This window comes from Paramacrobiotus metropolitanus, unplaced genomic scaffold (assembly GCF_019649055.1).
Source record: "Paramacrobiotus metropolitanus isolate TYO unplaced genomic scaffold, Prichtersi_v1.0 Parri_scaffold0000016, whole genome shotgun sequence".
Classification (NCBI taxonomy): domain Eukaryota; kingdom Metazoa; phylum Tardigrada; class Eutardigrada; order Parachela; family Macrobiotidae; genus Paramacrobiotus; species Paramacrobiotus metropolitanus.
Window position 1 is genome coordinate 1,661,823 of NW_026570236.1, and position 18,843 is coordinate 1,680,665.

At 42.0% G+C, this 18,843-nt stretch overlaps 1 protein-coding gene across 3 annotated transcripts; it reads right to left on the reverse strand.

The window, feature by feature from the left end:
• Positions 1–123: 123 nt before the first annotated feature.
• Positions 124–17,985, reverse strand: LOC129585150 (prolactin-releasing peptide receptor-like). Of its 3 annotated transcripts, XM_055477732.1 has the most exons (8): positions 17,551–17,985; positions 11,386–11,648; positions 11,163–11,329; positions 6,592–7,182; positions 5,072–5,546; positions 3,745–4,117; positions 2,717–2,912; positions 124–512 (listed from the first exon to the last, which is right to left on the reverse strand). In XM_055477732.1, exons 4-7 carry the CDS (start codon positions 6,966–6,968, stop codon positions 2,728–2,730), a joined length of 1,410 nt encoding a protein of 469 aa, XP_055333707.1. In that variant the 5' UTR covers positions 6,969–7,182; positions 11,163–11,329; positions 11,386–11,648; positions 17,551–17,985; the 3' UTR covers positions 124–512; positions 2,717–2,727. The 3 variants fall into 3 exon arrangements, with proteins under 3 accessions (XP_055333707.1, XP_055333708.1, XP_055333705.1); XM_055477733.1 differs by lacking the exons at positions 11,163–11,329; positions 11,386–11,648; XM_055477730.1 differs by lacking the exon at positions 17,551–17,985 and having other exon boundaries at positions 11,163–11,896.
• Between the last annotated feature and the right edge of the window lie 858 nt (positions 17,986–18,843).

Below are 18,843 nucleotides of genomic sequence, written 5' to 3' on the forward strand. Positions count from 1 at the left end.
ACTGTTCATTGTAACCCTTCACTTCGTGTGCCAGCGTATGTCATATAAAATGGATTAGTATCGCTATTTAAATGAGCATGTATATATAGAGTTCTCGCTTAAAATTGCTGGCGTTTTGGTAAGTATAGACAAGATTTATTATATGCCGGCATGTGAGATACATATAAACTCCCCAGTACAAAAAAAACATTCCAGAATCAATAAATGTTTCCTAAGAACACAGGAGAGCAATAATGAGATAAGGCGCACTCAGATCATGAACATCATAATCCGCAATTAGCGAGCACTCTTCCGTTGACCTTTCTCCCTTCCACACACGCACGCGCAGCGCAAACCATCCGGTAACTGCGAAAGCTCTATAATCGAGCACTGAGGGCAGGTGATGAATTGGATTAGCAGTGGACCACGTATCACTCGCGAACATGGCCAGCTACGTGATATATCACATGTGTATACACGTATCCGCCTTCAATAAACCTCCCCAAAAATAATAATCGACCGCTTCGTAGCACCTGCAACACACGAAGTACATTGTAAAAAGACCGGCAAATCAATAGTCCTACAAAGTAACACACTTTGTTATACTGTACGACTACTCGATGAAATAAAGATTGTAGTGAGATTATCCGGTAAAGTGCGCAGTGTATGTGTGTACGGCAGTGTATACACTACCGGAATTCCTGTAATCGTGTTCCTTTCTTCCATCGGGAGACGTGAAACGAGAGAAACGCGGTTGCGGGGAGAAAAATAGCGCCACTAGGCTGTATTTATCTAATTTGGCCAGCCTGTGTCTTGGATATTTGCGGGAAGAGAAGGAAAGCAAGAGAAGACCGCGGGGCATAACCGCTCTTCGCGTCTCGCTCTGCTCATATTATATATAGGCGATAAGGTCAGGGAATAGGAGATGGCTGGGTAAGGGGAAGACCGAATTAGACCCGGCAAGCGGATGGTGTTCGATGGCGGTGTGATTCGCGTTGCAGCCCCGGCTTCCGGCCGGCACGTGCGGTCTTTGCGGATGCGGTAAATTGTTTTGATCTGCGTTGATCAAAGTATTTTTAACCATTGAACGATTATTTTTTGTGCTTTGAAATGCTTACACCTGGTCGTTGCAAAGACATATAATCCAGATTCTGTTAATTTTTTTAGAAAACTGTCTTTTCCTAAAATGTTACCCACATAGCATTTATACAATTTTATTAAACAAACTTATCGTTTTAAATAACATTTTTCGTGTGTATATCACGAAATTTGTTCAAAACGTTTCTATTTTTCAATCAATTTTTGTCACCTTTTTCAAATATTTATTAGTTATAAATATGAGAAGTATTTACTGCAGTTGTGTATCGATCGTAAAATATGGATACCCATAACGGGATCGAATTATATACGTGCGTTACTAAATATTGCATGTTTGTCGTGGTATCTGTAAGAGGTCACACTTGGTGTATATCGGCCATTTTTCCCTTTGTTGCACAACACTGTTGATCGATCAGGTCGTATTAATTCTTTTTCGACGGCTAATCTAATTCTGAAGGGATCGGGGCGCGTGTAACGATCCGATAAGTGCCGGCAATGAATGAATAAATATCCGAAACCGATACCAGATTGCAACGTTTGTGACGTTGCGCATGCAAGGTGTGTGACCGAGTATGTATGCATAGTAACCAGTGGAAATTCAATTACACGGGATTCGTAAGAATATAATTATGTCAATATGGCCCGCCGCCGCGTGACGAAATAGTCCCGGGCTTCAACTGCCAATTTGTCGGGCATTTGCTTTTGTCGACAGGATGCCGATCATGTTAAGTTGGAAAATGGGGATAAAAGGCGCTGTGCCCGGACAAAAGGGTATGGGTGCTCAAGAGGCGCCTATCCAGATTGTCGACTTATTCGGCCTTTAATCCAATCACTCTCTCTAGCTCTTTCTCTCCGTCTCCCGCTCTTCCTATCCCGCAACCGCACCACATACCCTACATATATTCGCGGCTGTACGTCTTCCCACGCTCTCAAGACAGTGTTTTTGTCCCTTCGTGTACCCGGTAATCACATCAGATTTTTGTTCGACTAATAATGCAGTTGGGCATTAAAAGTGTTTCTGCCGCCTTGTCGGTTCCGTGTTGCCACGTGTGTACACTGTGCAGATACCCCAGTAACGGCAGAGCCATTGATAAAGTTTTTTTAAACAGAATTTATTCGAATATTAGTTTGCATTGGTACGAATAAAATTCAACTCTGTACCTCCAGCTTATTTCGACTTTTAATGCACCGCATATTCCAATAGATTTTTATTCAAGTATTTAATTTTTTGTGGCTTTTTGATAATAATATTTTTTAGATAAAAACATCTTTTTATGAATATTAAAACTTTTGAACGCAAAAAGAATCGAAAATGCAAATTAAATTTGTATAATTATCGTTCTGCTAAGCTTCATATTTCATCAGTATTCCAGTAATGATTATTTTTATAAGTGGATGTCGTATTCTTTGAAGTGTTTTCTACCTTCTTCTCCTCAAAGTGAGTGCACTCTCTATTCTTAGAAACTTAATGCGTATATATGTTTGCCTGGTGACGCAATGCTCTGGGAAGAGCGTTGCGGTTTACTGTGCATGATGGTTGGTATTTCCGCGTAAAGCAGATTGGACAGCCGATTAGCAGGAGAGTAGTGATAAACAGTAATCTTCTCCACTCCTAGCTGGCCGCCTTCTCGGTACTCACCCCGCGCGGTATCACACGTGGTAGATTTCCCCATCGCGCTCATCAAGGGAATCCTGCACTTGCAGTGTAGCGTAGCCAGCCGCTATCGGCACGGTTAGATGCGGACTTCGGCGGCCTTCTTCCGGGCTCCGGCTGACGGTGTCGTGGGTGACGATGTGCTTGCCGGCTGACCCATTACTGTGCACCGACAAATGCACTGAAAAAAACAACAAAAAATTAGAAAACATTTTTAGAAAAGCTAAAATTCTATAAGGTTGAACAAACTTTTGCTAATATTTGTAATAAATCTTTCGCCAATATTTATAATTTTTAGTTATACATTTATAAATTTTATTTATACATAAGAGAAATTCAGAAAATGTAAATCAGTATTTTCGCACAGTTTGGCAAATCAACAAACTTATCAAAATAATATTACAAATTCAGAATGGCAAATTCGCTAAATTATTAATAATAGACCATTTAGAAGTTATACTAAGTTCAGATTTTGTCTACAGTATAAACTGTATAATCTACTGACTTCAAAATTTCAAGGTCACACTCAAGCTATCAGCATACTTGAAGTATGAATAAAAATTCTGGCCAAATAATTATATCGTATTAACTAAATGTAAACGCAATTGCGCTAGTTGTTGCGCACAATACGTTTTAGCAAGCAGTGATGTAAAGTTTATCCCTTGATTGGATTGTCCACATGCGTAATACGCAGCCATTCACAGATTCCCTAATCCAGAGTAATTAATTAAAAGCGTTGACTGTGCTGTCCCCCATCGCTGCTACCGGTATTGACCGTTATTGGAGCGTTAGAAATCCTGGCCTAATCAGCGCACTGGCAGCCCACAACCGGTTCGAGTGGCGTCAGATATTCCACCCAACCGGAAGCCCCCCTGACACTTACGCACGAGCGAACAATTGACGGGACAATATCACAGTCACGTAGCCCGTGGATGCTCCGCGTACCCTATATCCGCCTATTATCGCCGCTTAGCGGGAATATGATAATATTTGACATATTTTGATTGGCACACCTTGCATGACCTTTTTCACCAGCCGCGGTGAGCTCTCCAGCATGTAGGTGGATTCGGTGTCCAGGAGGACGGAGGTGCCGTTGCGGACATGGGAGGCCTTGAGGCTGGCGTCATGCCCTAAGGATGTTTGCCGGTAGCGGTTGTCGCGAGGCGGTGTGGTGAAGCACGGCAGGACGGCTTTGAATTCCTTGCGAAAGTTCTCATTCATCCACGCGTAGAGTATGGGGTTGTAGCAGGTACTGCTGGTGGCGATCACGTGGCCCAGAAAGAACACCAGGACAAAGTAGCGCCAGCCGGTGATGGTCGAGGGGAAGTAGTCGTTGAGGATGTTGACCAGATTTAATGGCAACCAACAGCAGCCGAAGATAATCACCTAAAACGCAGCACAACACCACCGGAAATGAGACTGCCAGTTTCTCTTATACGCCCTACATCAGGATAACATATGTGCGAAAGGATATTTGTAATCTTGCTGTAGGAGACTTATTACCGAGTTATATATATGGCAAGACCCAAATAAAACGCGGCACTACATTGTGATAACCTCCAACATGTGGCATTCAGTGAAAAAATATTTTCCCAAATTCGGCTGACTCAGAAACAAGTTTGGATATGCAAAAGCAATATGGTGACACCGGTATAAGCATTATTGAAGAATTTGTAATTTAAGATGGACTGAATATTTCGCATTATCAATGGAAAAAATCCAATGAACAGTCTTCTTACTACGGGAAGTGCTAAAAATATTGATGAAACTCGAATGTAGGTAATTACTTAAATTTGTAGAACACATAGCTTCATAGTCAATGATATTATGAGATTGGCTGTACGGACTCCATGTGCCTGAAAACTACGTTTTCATATCTGTATTGGTTTTAATATCAAAATCGAGGCATGTCGCATAACTCACAAAGAAATCTTTTGTAATGGTTGCTTCTTTTCAGCCAATCGTGCACACATTACTTAATCGCACAAGAAAACTTAACTAAAAAAAATATCTGGATGTTGAAAACGGTTACAAAATTTAGTCCTTTAGCCAGCAGTGCAACATTAATCACAAGCATATGAGACCGCAGCATTCCGTCTTCGGCGCACAACACTGCTACGCCGCCATCGATCACCCATCCCATCTTCCCATGTTTTCTGCTTTTCCCCAACCTTTCCCCAAAGGTAGCTCAATTAGCGCCGGCTCGACATCTTGCCGGTGTCTCTGCATTGCACCCCTCCGCAAAATACCAAAATCAACGTAATTATTTCCCGGCGCATATGTACATATTATCTCTACACCACATCCGCACGCCACACGTGACACACCGCGGCCACTCACCATGGCAATTAACATCCGATTGGTCCGGCGCTTGCGCATCAGCGCCTGCGTATCGCGTCCCTTGCGGCTGCTGGTCAGACCTTTGGCGGCCTGGGCGCGCAGTTTCAGCCAGATGCACAGATAACAGAAGGTAATAACAATCAGCGGAATGGCGTACTGCACCACCAGCGACACCGTGCCGAACAGCTTCCGCCCGTACTGCGGCCAGTGCTCATCGCAGCGGGCCGATGTCCGGCCGTCCACTGACGCCGGTATGTACAGCATGTAATGTGCATAGGGACTGGTAATGGAGAAGGACAGGATCCAGATACTGCAGATGATAATGACGGCTTTATACGTGGCTAGTCGCGGGAGATGCGGGAAGACGATACAAAAGTACCGTTCCACCGCGATGGTGGTTAATGTCAGTGTGGAGATGAAGACGCTGGCAGCGGTGACCAGTGGCAATAAATGGCACATAAACGCACCAAAGTACCTATAATATATAAACATACACAAGACCGTTAGTGTTAAGGTCAAGTAGCGGTACTTTCGCGCATCATTGGGTTTGGCGTTTTATGACCGAGATGGTTATCTGTGAAGAAGTGCCCCTGCCAATCGCGGATGACAAACGACGTCGACAATTTGTTATATGCCGGAGCAACTGCCACAACACGCCGGCGTACTGTCTTAACGATGCTGCCGACGTTAATTTGCGGCATGCTAAAATTTTTACTGGTTTGTTGTCGGCAAGTTATGCTGTGTATTGGCACATGTGTCAGCATTAATGGCGGTTTAAAAACGTGCAAGAGGAAGATTACACGTTCGGGTTACGATCGCCGGTCAGATGTTAAATGTAAATACAAATAAATTTTCTGTAGTAGCAGTTCTTGGGGAGGATTATTCACGTGCTGGATGCCAAGTGTATTTAGGGAACGCAGACAAGCTTTATGGAAGTAGTGCATATTTTTTGGATAGTAAAAGTGTCTTGCAATTTATGATTTACGTAACCAGTAAATTATCGCGTTTAATTCTTTATTGGGCTCCTATTTACATCATATAAATCTGGGTCATTTGATGTGTGCATCTACCAATTTGAACAAAGTAAACCTGCGTTGCAAACATATATATTGATTGCTTATTTGTAAAGAAATCTTTTCGCTGTGTTAACTGTGTGCTGTGTAATTTTTACCTATTACTGCTACCAACAGATGCGCCATGTAGTCATGTACATCTGCCGGTCTGTTTATCTGATTAATCTAATTTTGCTGTATGAAAGACAGCAGCACATGTCGTGCCTTGTAATTACAAAAATATGTACGCGGTGGAATGAGAGTTTTTCCTTATTTTGCACCGGAATAAAATGCCGCTTGCCGCGTGCTAAGAACATCTATTATTAACCGTGGCAAATTATCCGGCGAAGCGACGTGCCCGTTATGAATAGTAAATTAAATTAACCCAGCATGAATACATAATGCATATATACATATACTCCGCCATTACTGCGCAAAATACTATGCTACACGCACTCGAGAACTTACCATCCATCCAGGAACGTGTACGTCGGCGTCAGCGGGACCGTTAGGGAGCAGATGATAATATCATTCACCGCCAGACTGGCAATGAAGAAATTGGTCACCGTGTGCATGGCCTTATTGCGGATGACCACAAATGTCACCAGGACATTGCCGAAAATCCCGCAGACGAAGATAATGGCGTACAGGCAGCAGATGAGGCCTTTGACCAGCGGCCGATGGATGAGATTATCATCCTCATAGGCCTGCATCCGTCCGCTGGCATTCCCAAACAGATTCGTGGCGTTCATTCCGCTGCTATTCAGTATGGTCATATGCAGTTCCCATGTATACTGATCGCTCATATCTAAATCGGCCAGGGCATCCGGATACAGAATCGACATTGCCGGCTTCTCCTTCCGGCCGGCTTAACACCGCCCGCTTATATATACGTATATATGTATAAAATGCGTACACTTATAATACGTGTGCGTGGTAAAAGGGATGGTAATTGGGACCGCACTGCAATTAGGGGGCGGTGCCGTGTGCAGTCTCACCACCGTGGTATCCGCGCCAGGAGGCGGAGCCGGTCACTGCGGATTGGACGAGTGGGGGATCCTGTACGGTACCGGAAAAGAGAATAGATGATGAAAATGGTCTAGTGTGCAAGATTAATCTAATACCATACAGTTACACGCGCGGATATTTTTGCCGGGGATGATGTTGATGAAATTATTATAGAGTGTTAAATTGATTACATATGTTGCGGGAGGAAGTGGGTGAGAGGGAAAGCGACGGAGGAAGAGAGAAATAGAGGAAGGGAGGAAAGAAAGAGAGTTAACGGGAATGGGGTAACTATACGGCTGCCGCAATATGGTAACGCGCGCGGGGGAAAAACTGTGACGGCTGGATAATGAGCTAATGTGCCGGCGCGGCGCGCTCTCGCGAAAATGCAATAAAAACACACCGTATGTGTTATACCATTAGAGACGGCAGTGCATGGCGGAGGCGAATCGATAGGGATTTGCTGACAGGAAAGGCCTTTTGTTTTCTTTATAAGCAGTAATCGCTCGCTGCAGTTTTTTCCCGTATTATCTCTTTACACAGCGCAAATGCCAATGGTAATAAGTGATAGCAGATACACCGGATGCCGGGAAAAACCAAAGGCCCATTTGGATTAACCGAATTATTCATTCATATCATCAAAGTTTAAAGGGCATTCATCTTGATGCAAACGGCTGGTTTTGCGGCAGCCTTCGTAATCATGGCATGCATTACTAATGGAAAAATTATTAAATAAAATTTAGCCATGTTAGCACCTAATTTAGGGCAACTACAACATTATTCATCATAGAAAACAGCCGGCGCTTCGTTCTACGACGAGTAATATTAAATATTGTCAAAACAATTATCCTGTACAACGAGGGATCATTTATGCCAGCTTTCTTATTAAAATTTTTGTGCGAAATGCTTGGAGAAAATATTTCTCTCAGTATTTATTGCTTTGAAAAGGATTACATTTAATACGATGACTGTGCCTACAGTTTTTTCGTGAAAAGTACTTCTGAAGTGATCAAATATGCAGCTGAATACTTCTTAAGTGTGCTGCTGGGGGAGCTTCCACTGTCTTGCCCTATATTGCCAACAGCACACTTGATACACACTGTACAACAAATTATTCCTCAAATCTATTCCCTGTCTTAAACAGTGACCACACTGCACGCTGTATACATAGTGCAGCATCCTTGAAAAGCCTGTCAACATTCCCAAGTTCCCATTAGCACACAAGCTCAGCGAGTGTTTCGCGCCAATCCACCGGATATTGCCACTGTTGTCAAGTTCGTTGTCTTGTTAATCGTAAGGTGCTTGTTAAAGACGCTGCTGCCACTGTTTTAATTTTACAGCTCGATGGGCGTTTATGTCAACACGAAGCGCGGAGAAGACTTTTTCTGGGAGACATATAAACCGTATACCAGGGAGTTCACGGTTTATAAGCGGAATGTCAACAGTAACCCGCGCCACGGTGCGGAGACGTGATGTTGATTTTACTGGGAGAGACTGTCTCCATACTGAAGAATAACATTTGGATTAAAGTTTTTCAAATGTTGCTCTTAGAGGAGAATGGCCGGCGGAAGTTCGTGATGAAATGGCCAAATTTTCCCCGGCACCAATATTGATTATCACCGTTCCATCTTACAATAAGGCTAAATTTCATAGAAATTTATGAGTTCTCACGATATTTATTCGTGGGAATGTTATTTTATGATTTTAATCAACAAAACTACACAGAAAAATTGATAAATATTAATCGCTTTGTTCGTGATGGTTTGCGAGTACATTTTCCCACGATTATCGTTCGCGGGAACCGTGGGGTATATATTATCGTGCAATATGTACAACTGTATAATTTAGAAATTTTTTATCTGTTATGAATATCTGTACGTACGTATCTTATTCTTATTATTTCTTGTAATTTAACGACCGCTTTTAACTTGTCGTTGAACCCCAATTCGCAGTACCACACGGTTTGCATTAAAATGACTGTTGCGTTCTACGTTTCATGGAAAAGGAACGACTACAGAGTACTGTAGCAACAGGGAATTAGGATAAATCGTCCCTGAATCAGCGCTTTCAGATCTCTCGTCTTTTCTTTTTGCCGTCGGTGTGATGAGATGAATTGCTTGCTTCTCACGTGCCGCATACGGAGAAGCAGCTGATTAAAAAAGCCTCAGCCATTCATCAGGAGCATCTCGAATCTCCGTCAATGGGTCATATTTCGTGCTACGTCCAACCAGCGAAGTGTTCGCTGTTTTCTACCTTTACTCCTCTAAATTGAGATTGTACATTTTTGCTTGCATTACAGCCGGCTAACCAGTGAGCAATCAGGCGTGGTTGCCATATAACCTCTCAGTTTGAAAGTAAATGCAATTTTTCTTCACCCAAAGGCCAAAGCAGAACTACGTATGTTGCGATTACGGTCGCCCTTTCCATGTTCATCGTACTCGTAATGTACGCAGTAGATTTTCTACAGCGTTGACGGCACACCCAGATCCAGTCAACAAACAGCTCTACGTACTCCTTTGTCGAGAGATACGCAACTTTTCAGAATAAACAATTCTAAACAGCTTTACGCCAGACATGTTAATTGCCTGCGTAAATATGAAACCAGAACGTGCTGAGCTAATGTTATGCGGCTTGATAAAAAATAAAATGCATGTTACAGAAAAATAAGAGCAAAACCTAAGTGAATTAAAATCAGCTTGAAGACGCAGGAAAATAGATTAAAAACATATTATAGATGTACACGGAAATATACAGGATCTGTATACAGAAATATACCTTCACGTGAACCGAAAGTCGGCGAATGTTTCTCATACAGGAAAATTTTCAGTTCTTTACTTTAGCAACACGTTGTTGCACGTGCACTTTTGCAAGCTAGCAAATGTAAATCTCTAGAGTAGATCGGGGAGCCGTGTGGCATCTGTTGCGTGCAGCTCCACAAAATGAAATTGGCGGGCTTGACTGGCTTACTGTTTGTACAGCGAGTGCGCCGCCTGATTCGGTTAGTGCTCCTTAGTTTGTACCAGCGCAAAACATCACGTGAATGTCCAAGAAAATTCGATTAACTAGAATCACTTGGTGAGAAACCGTAAAGTGAGAAGGTGATTGGGATTATTCCGAAATTAGCAGCACATCTGCGTAATGCTGCACCGATCGCAAAAACTGCTGTTCGTCATAAAAAAACGACCAGATACATGTAACTTGTGATTTTGTTGTACAGAAATTCGGATGCATGATAAGAACTCAAAAATATTTTTACTAAGAAACCGGAAACCGTTTTTATAAAGTTTGCTTAAAGTGAACATAATGCTATCGCAAACATGGAAAAAGATGATCTGGTATAGATTTCATATAAATGTACCAGTACAGAAATAAATATTCCGGGAAACCGGGAAGTAGAAAAGGGCGGGAAACCGTTTTTATGCAGTTTGCTTAAGGTGTACAATGCTATCACAAAACAATGCAAAAATGATCACGATATAAATTTTCATTTAAATATGCCAGTATATATTTGCCTATAGGTTACAGAACAAACATGATATAATTACCGTGTGCCTGGCTGTTATGTACGTTTCTTATAGGACTAATCGTGGGGTGATGACAGAGACAGATTCGTCAACATGCACATCCGACGGAGTCCGATTTCCGAGGACTGAAAATGCCCCTTCATTCCGGCAAGGTTATTGTCATTACCGTCACTTCCGTTATCACTGTATCAAATTCACGCTTTTTATAGCAATTACAGCATTACAGCCGTATACCGTTTTTGCTCTGAAAATTGCCAAAATTTGGTGAAAGGGATGTTTGGATAAACGCTTTTCAGATCGATAAAAAATAGCCGTTTCTGGTCAACAACCGGCTTCTAACAATATACTGTGTAATGTTAGCTTAACGAAACATATGCCGTTACGCGATTGGCTATTCCATTCTGCGAAAACCCCGGCGACAGTCTTATGCGGCGCGTTATGATACTGCATTACACGGTGGTGTCGCATCTAAGCCGATCAACAGCTGGCAGCGTGAGAACATAATCTTACCCGTGACCTTTGTCAAGTTCATTCACTCGGCAACATGTAATTCAATCGGCATCGGCAGTCCAGCTGAATACTGATAGGCCAACAATGGTAACATGGATAACGTATAAATGCCGCGTTTAAACAATACTGTCCCAGTTGTATCCGCTTTCCCAGTTTTTGGCAATGACCTTCGATAAAATATCAGATTATCGAGGCAGCACAGCGGAAACACGATAAAACCCACCATACAAAATTGGACTATGACAAAACGTGGATTGTTGGCACTATGTAGGAGATACAACATCGAAGGTACAGAACAAAACCCGCCACCATCCGACAGCACACGGTCTTCACACAAACCAGCCCATTGGCATGATGAAAAACGGGATAAAAAGGGATCCCGTCAAAAGCGCTGCAATTGAGGACGGGGACACCGAAATTTCGATAGCCCCAGCCAGGGGAAAGGCGTGCTGGCATGTAAAAGGGATCGGATGGCACGTATCAAATCTAAGAAATTAAACTCCGGTTACACATGTATACACGCTCGTCGCTGCTGTGCACACGCGCTGATACAGTCGGCATCGCATTTCTCCATGATTAAGTTACCAAGAGGAAATTATTCCCTTCTCTTTTGTACTCCCGAAAAAGAGGATTGGCCATTATATGTGTGACCGCGGCGACGGACACGGTACATGTAGAATATTATACGGACACCGCGCGACGACGTGCCGGCAATTTACTCAACTTAACCGCTGACTTCCTGGAATTCTTGTGCAGTTTCCACCACACCGGTTTATATAAGTGGGTTTTTTCTAACCACAAATTAAGCAACACCATTCGTATTCAGAAAAACTGGTGAAAATATTCTTTCAGTTAAATTTGTTTAGGCACACGAATGCAAGGAGCACACTTTCCTGGTACAATCTTCTCATGGCGGACATGATTATATCAATGTAATCATGTCGCCAAAACAGCAATCAGAGCAGTGAATGTATGCGTGTATACACCGCCCCATTCTCTCATGGTACATTGTGGTTTTATTGGGATATGACCAGGAAGATACTTATTATTTCGTCCCCGGCCGATGAAAGCCGTTAAAACTGACACATACACGTATTTAGTGTGCGCAAACGGGGCGTTCCCTTTGTTCCAGGATATATTAATGGGAACACACAAGGCAAATCACACCGCGGCGGTGTACGGAAATTGTTGACTTTTGTTGTATGCATGTAAGAGAGGGACGGATCATGTATACATATATATGCACGTAACGCATTCCACCAACCGTAAATTGATGTGATGTTTACGTTTGCGGTGTGCCTCGGCGTTGACAGGCTATTTCGCGCCTCATTTCCGGTTTGGCTGACACCTTCAATATCCCGTTACGTAAGCAGAATGCGGTTTATATGACGTTCATAAATAAACGGCGACGGGGTATTATATTGTACTAAGTGTAGTTTGTATTTGCTATAGTTTAATTTCCTTCCCAGTTTTTTTGTACTGACTGCTTAAACTTTACATTTCAGCCTAATAGTATACAAAGCATACATTATTAGTTTCCTAAAAAATTATCATAGACGTGTGTTACAACAAGCACCTGCACTTGAATATCCACTTTTGTTGAGATGCGCATTTCAAAGTTGTATGGAGCGTATTTTTTGACTGCCTGTATGGTGGTTGGTTTATAAAACTGCACACCAATATGTTGCATTTTTCATTTTTGTCTTATTAATAAATATTTAAATATTAATTTTCTCCTGAAAAGTTTTGCTTTGACTGTGTAGTCAGTCGTACAACGAACAGATACATGCCGTTAATTGCAGATGAAACAGCTGTGGGGAAACCCACTGGAAAAAGGTCGTTACGACAATGTACCATTATCGTGGTACAAGGCCATAAAGCATTCTGCGCAAAACCAAAGAAAACATTCTAATCGTTCGCGCGTCGCGTGTATGCAAATCGGATGATGAGATCGTATGGCAGTCATCGTACACACGTGCAACAGGAAAACGTGCTGTAAAAAATAGGTATAATGATCCTGCGTTTGACGTCATTGCAATTAAATGTCCTCCTACGGATAACGGTATCCAGACGGTAATAAATGATTAATACGTAGTCGTGTCGAATTAACCGGTATCTGAAAGTGAGGTCACTCACAAGGTGCTGGCACGGTATAGATTTGGTGTCATATAAATATTTTATTAATAATATAGTTAGTTAGAAAGCATGAGTTTATTAAGGCTCCAGTTATAATACTGGAAAGTGTGACAGTTGAATTACTCCATTTTGCATCGGAAAAATCGAAACCGGTTGCCTTAACAAAATGTAATTTTAAATTGTTACTAAAAGATAATATCGAAACCAAATCTCATACTTTTGATGGGCTAACAAAACCTCACGAAATCATTATAATTACAAATGTTGGTTTTCTTTCTCCGGTTGTATGCCTGATTTGCAGCGGGCGCGCAACCAGTGCTGCATTATTAATATGTAATTATATATTTTTAAAAACATGTTCTTTCAGGATTTGATCAGTGCATTTGTACGTTGGACTCCTGCATTCATATCGACGGTAGTGCATTTTCCAATTTTTTTGCTGAATGAAAAAGAGTGGATGCGGTCTGATTGAATTAGAGGTGGGAAAATCACGAAGACACTTCCGTTACGGTGGATATGCGCACCGCAGCGAACCGTAGGCGTCACGCACTGCGCAGCCGGTCAACAAGGATTCCGTGCCGTTGCGGTGTACCTCGGGAGATGAATAACAAGAGTTGATTAGTTCGGCTTATAATCGGCAATGGGGATTCATGGGCACACATATGTGCACCGGTGACATGTACCCGGGCCAATCAACTAATACAACCCGCAATGCACACGCTATTTCGCCACCAGTATCCCTGACGCTCCATACTCAACGTCAATTATATCCTAGTACTGGTACTAGTGTTGATATATATCAAATGCTACGTCGCATATCATATGTTTCCACAAAAGTGTCAAAGTTTCTCGAAATTAATGATCCCATGTACCGCGTATAAGCTCGAAAAAAATTGACGGTAGTATTTACATATGCAAAACTGTTTGATACAATATTTTTTGATGTAAAAAATCTTATAAAGACCAACTAAATTTATGCAGATTTTGAAAAAAGAACTTCATTGGATAAAACGTTTGCGCATATTTCACAACAATGCTGCTTTTAATATTTTTAATAATCGCCTTTCGGTTATTGTTTCTTCAGGCTGTGTCCTATGCATGCGTAAATTCGACGTTACGTTGGACAAATTTGACCGGCAATTTGATTACATAAATTAGCTCGCTTCGCTGTCGTGTATTCCGAATAAAATAGGGCTCTGAAATAGCTTGATTTATTTTTTTATAAATCATTTCATGTTTATTGCTTATTGTATAGCAGAACTATTTTAATTTTAGTGAAACAAAAATCGATATGGTTTCTGAACAGACAGTTAATGTGAGGAGGAGAAACACCGCCCTCCCAAAAAAACTCCTCTGGTGCGTGTACAGCTCAGGGTTCTATCCCTAAATTATGCAGCTGTTGGTACCGTATGGTCATTGTATGCTCAGCTTACAGAGATCCTGCGTACTTTTTTCGGCGCATTTCAACCCCGTTTTCCGCCGGCGGCACTGCACTGGCCGGATATGCTTCCTGTCAGGGAACTTGACCGACAGGATAACCGGAAAACACAACCCGGTGCTAATTATGGAGTAGGGAACATGACAGCTGGTAAATGGCGAATCTGCGATCGATTCCCAATACAACGCGTTCGCCGGCACCCGTCCATTACGGGATTACTCCGGCACCCCGGCGTATATCCAGAAAAATAATAGTGTTATATACCGCGCTACTGTGCATATATACATTATGTGTGTTTATCTGTGCTGAGCTCTTTAACCCATCATCAGTCAACTGGGTTGCGTTTATTTGCAAATCTCAATAATGCGTCTAATCGATTACAGCCGCTTATGCACAGTTATGATGATTAATAATTTCCCTGAGTTGCATTCGACATCACCCTCTTCCGCCCACCAATCGGTTGTGTGCGAAATGAACATCGACTGCAGTAAATAATGTACGGCATTTGCTACCAGTACAAATATGTACAGCTTAAAAAATTACAGTGCTTAAATGAGACTGTATCAACGCTATCAAAAACCAATGAATATCACTTATATATGCATATTATTTGTGTAAGATTGACGTATATGCACAATAAAATTTCAACAATAATATTATCATTTTACTTTAAAGTTTGAATATTTAAAAAGCTGAATAATATTGCGTATTGTAGGTACTTTAAGAATTTAAACTGGTCCCGGCGATCTGCCATCACAACAGCGACACCAATTTACATAGTCAAATGCTGCTTTGTAAAGAAAAATAGCACCACTAAACAACCTTACAACTACCGACTCTGTACTTGCCTCGACCCTGAAAATATAGTTGAACGAATGGTATCAGGGAATTTCTCTCTAAAGGGAATTATGTACGTAGAGGTTAGGAAATGCTGTTATGTGCTCGACACACACAAAACATAATGTTATTATTATTACGCATTTATTATTATTACTATTATTCTGCAAATCACGTGAGTCAGGTATTAAGGGCAATGGAATTGCCGTGTAATATATCATCCCATCCAGAGAATCCGGCGATAGCCACTTGTAGAGCCAATTTAATCAAATTACCCGCTGATGCTGCATATTCAATCAGCAGTGTATGTCTGATATCATACAGTATGCCGGCTGCCCGTATCGTGCATCAATTATTTACACAGGCTCTTGCCAAGCGTTGTACCGTACTTGACATCCATGAATTATGTAACGCTCTCACTTTGAACATGCTTTTTTGGATTTGTACAATACTCACGCTGCATACCAGCTTCCACTAAAACCCTTTTTTAATGCATGGAGCATGACAGTGGACACCATTCACATGACTAAAAAAAACGCTACGCGCTAAACAAAAGTTTAACCTATGTAATACAGTAAGCTCGGCTTAAAATCCCCAAATTTTATCACAGATTTTTAATGTTTTCCATATGATTGTGAAATTTTTACTAACGCAAGGACAATAAATAAAATTTGTATGCATATGAAAACCAATTTTGTGGAGATTTTCATTAGAGTAGTACACTTTTATTTCAAGGAATTGATAACGTGCATGCGTGACTAGCATACAGTAGAAATACGTGAATACTGATATATCTGGTAAATATTTGCAGTACCGGAAACCGAAATTTTATTTGCCTTTAAAATTAGCAGAAATGTGCTGCAGAACGACGTGTCAAATGTAGCACAGGGAAGTCAAGAGTATTTCAGTTGAGCTTAAGAGCGACTTAGAGCGTTAAAAAACTCGCATGTTAAGCTGGCGCCTGCTCCAGCGTGCACGGGAATATATGACAATGTCATCTGATCCCGTTTTGGACTTAAGTGGATTACATCCAAGACAAAGCAGCCAGGCCAGTATACAGCCAATTGACTTTCAATAAAAACCAGCTGGGCCAGTTACGCTGCGCGGCGCGGTGTGTGCGGACACTTTCTTAAGACACACATATTATATGCAATAGGCAGTTCCCTATCCCCATCGTAAATTGCTACACACAACGTTAAACGCCGTCAATCTCTGGGCATTTAAACAAACGTTCCCCGAAACGGCTCAATTTAACTCGGGCGCGCATATATGCAGTGCAGCACAGCGGAAGCGGCCAGTTAGTTGTCGGCTGCTGGGGATGTTTCTAATTAATCAGTATTATCGTGAACTTTGAAGATGGTGGTTTAGTATCCGGTTGCCGGAAGACGGTGTTAATGTATCTACGGGACATATTCAGGCCGCTGCCCTGCTGCACCGGAAGCCGGCAGTGGCCTAGGGAACAAGATGGCAACTCCGCGTTTAAATACACGGCGTGTATGTATGTATATGCCCCGTCGCTTACCGGATAGCATGACTGTGTCCAAACATTCCCGATAACCCATGGGAATGCGCCAAGGAAATGGAAAGAAAATTATAATAAATAATCGCGACAAACTCAATTCCGTAGACGTATACGGATTGCAGGAAAGAGGGGCTGTTTTGAAAAATGCTGCCGGCGATTGGAGAAATTAAAAGCCAAGTGGAAAATAAACACCAGAATGGAAGCGATGGCTCAATGTATCATAACATTCAGGCGTACATAATAAATTGCAATTCTGGATGAATTATAAGCCAATTTGTTATGGCAATAAAAAATATTTTTATTACGGTAACTGGGTCACAGAATTATTCTCGGCTATTTTACAGGGCTGCGAAATCATGCCGGACGGATTACAGAAAAATCCACCACAAGTAATCTGCTTGTTTATTACGTAAACCGATCATATAAAAACCAGAAAACTAATCTGTCTCGCTTACCGTGATCCCCATCCATACTATGATTAATGTTCGTTGAATTTACAAATCACAATTTCCGGATGTCAACATGCGGGCGAATTCCAGTATAATACACAATCATCGTTCAACGTTAATATGCACGTAAGTAAAAATTGCTTCACAGAGATTAATATCGATGACAAGCGCGAACAATAGCTAAAGTTTACACGGCAACAATGTGTACGGATCGGATCAATGCAACCTCATGTAAACACCGCACATCCAGGTGCAAAACGGGGAGAATAAACACGGAGGGAATCTCCCGGTCGGTCCGGAATTCACTGTACTGTCTCCCGCCGCCACCGCCGCCGTGCCAGATCAGCGTTTAAACGAGGACGTCACCGAAAAATGTTCAGGTGTGGCCTGTCAAAACCGGCCAACGCTCGTATAATATAACCGGGAGAGAGGAGAGTGACACTATTGTAAAAACGCCGGGAATGACAATTAAGCGCCGATGCCGGTCTATAGATAAATCGCATCCCAGATCAATAACATATACAGGAGCACCCAAGAGCATCAATATATATATCGGTGTGTATATATACCGTTTTTCGTAAATGCGGGATAAGTGCTGCTACTGCTGTATGAAGGGAAAAGCACAACACGGCGCATGATATACCCGCAACAATGGCGACTACTGCGCATTCACCGCCCAACCGCCGCCGGTAAAAAACGCCGCCCAAACACATGTGGATGCGCGCGCGCGGATGTTTTGTATGGCAGGGATGTTGAGCCTGCCTGGCCTCCCCATGTACAGGTCGATAATCCGGGAAATGGATATGTAATACGCCACATTGCCGGATACCGGGACCAATCTGTTCGACTGAACTGGTTCGGTTTCCGGGGGGACGATTGCTGCGCGATCGGATCTGTATATGGCGGATAAAATTGTACTGCCAGTTTCCGATGCCGCTTTTGAAACAATTATGCCGGACAATTACATTCCACTCTAGAAGACCGATACTAATATCTACGACGCGTGTAATTATTTGTTGCTCCATCAAATGTACAACTGCAGTTGTGCTGCATTCAGAAAGTTCATGAGTATTGATCAGACGGAAAAATATATTTTCAATTCCATTTAAGCACTCGTAATCAATAAGGCAATACGACAAAAGTCTTAGTTTTTGCTGATATGTATGTCGTTGACATTTGAGTGTCTGCTTCGATTGTAATTTAGTAGATCATGGAAAGGTCAGTTTTAAAGCTGCGGATTCTATGGTTTCGCAATTACTGGATATCAATAGTTTCTACAATAACAACCATCTTATACAG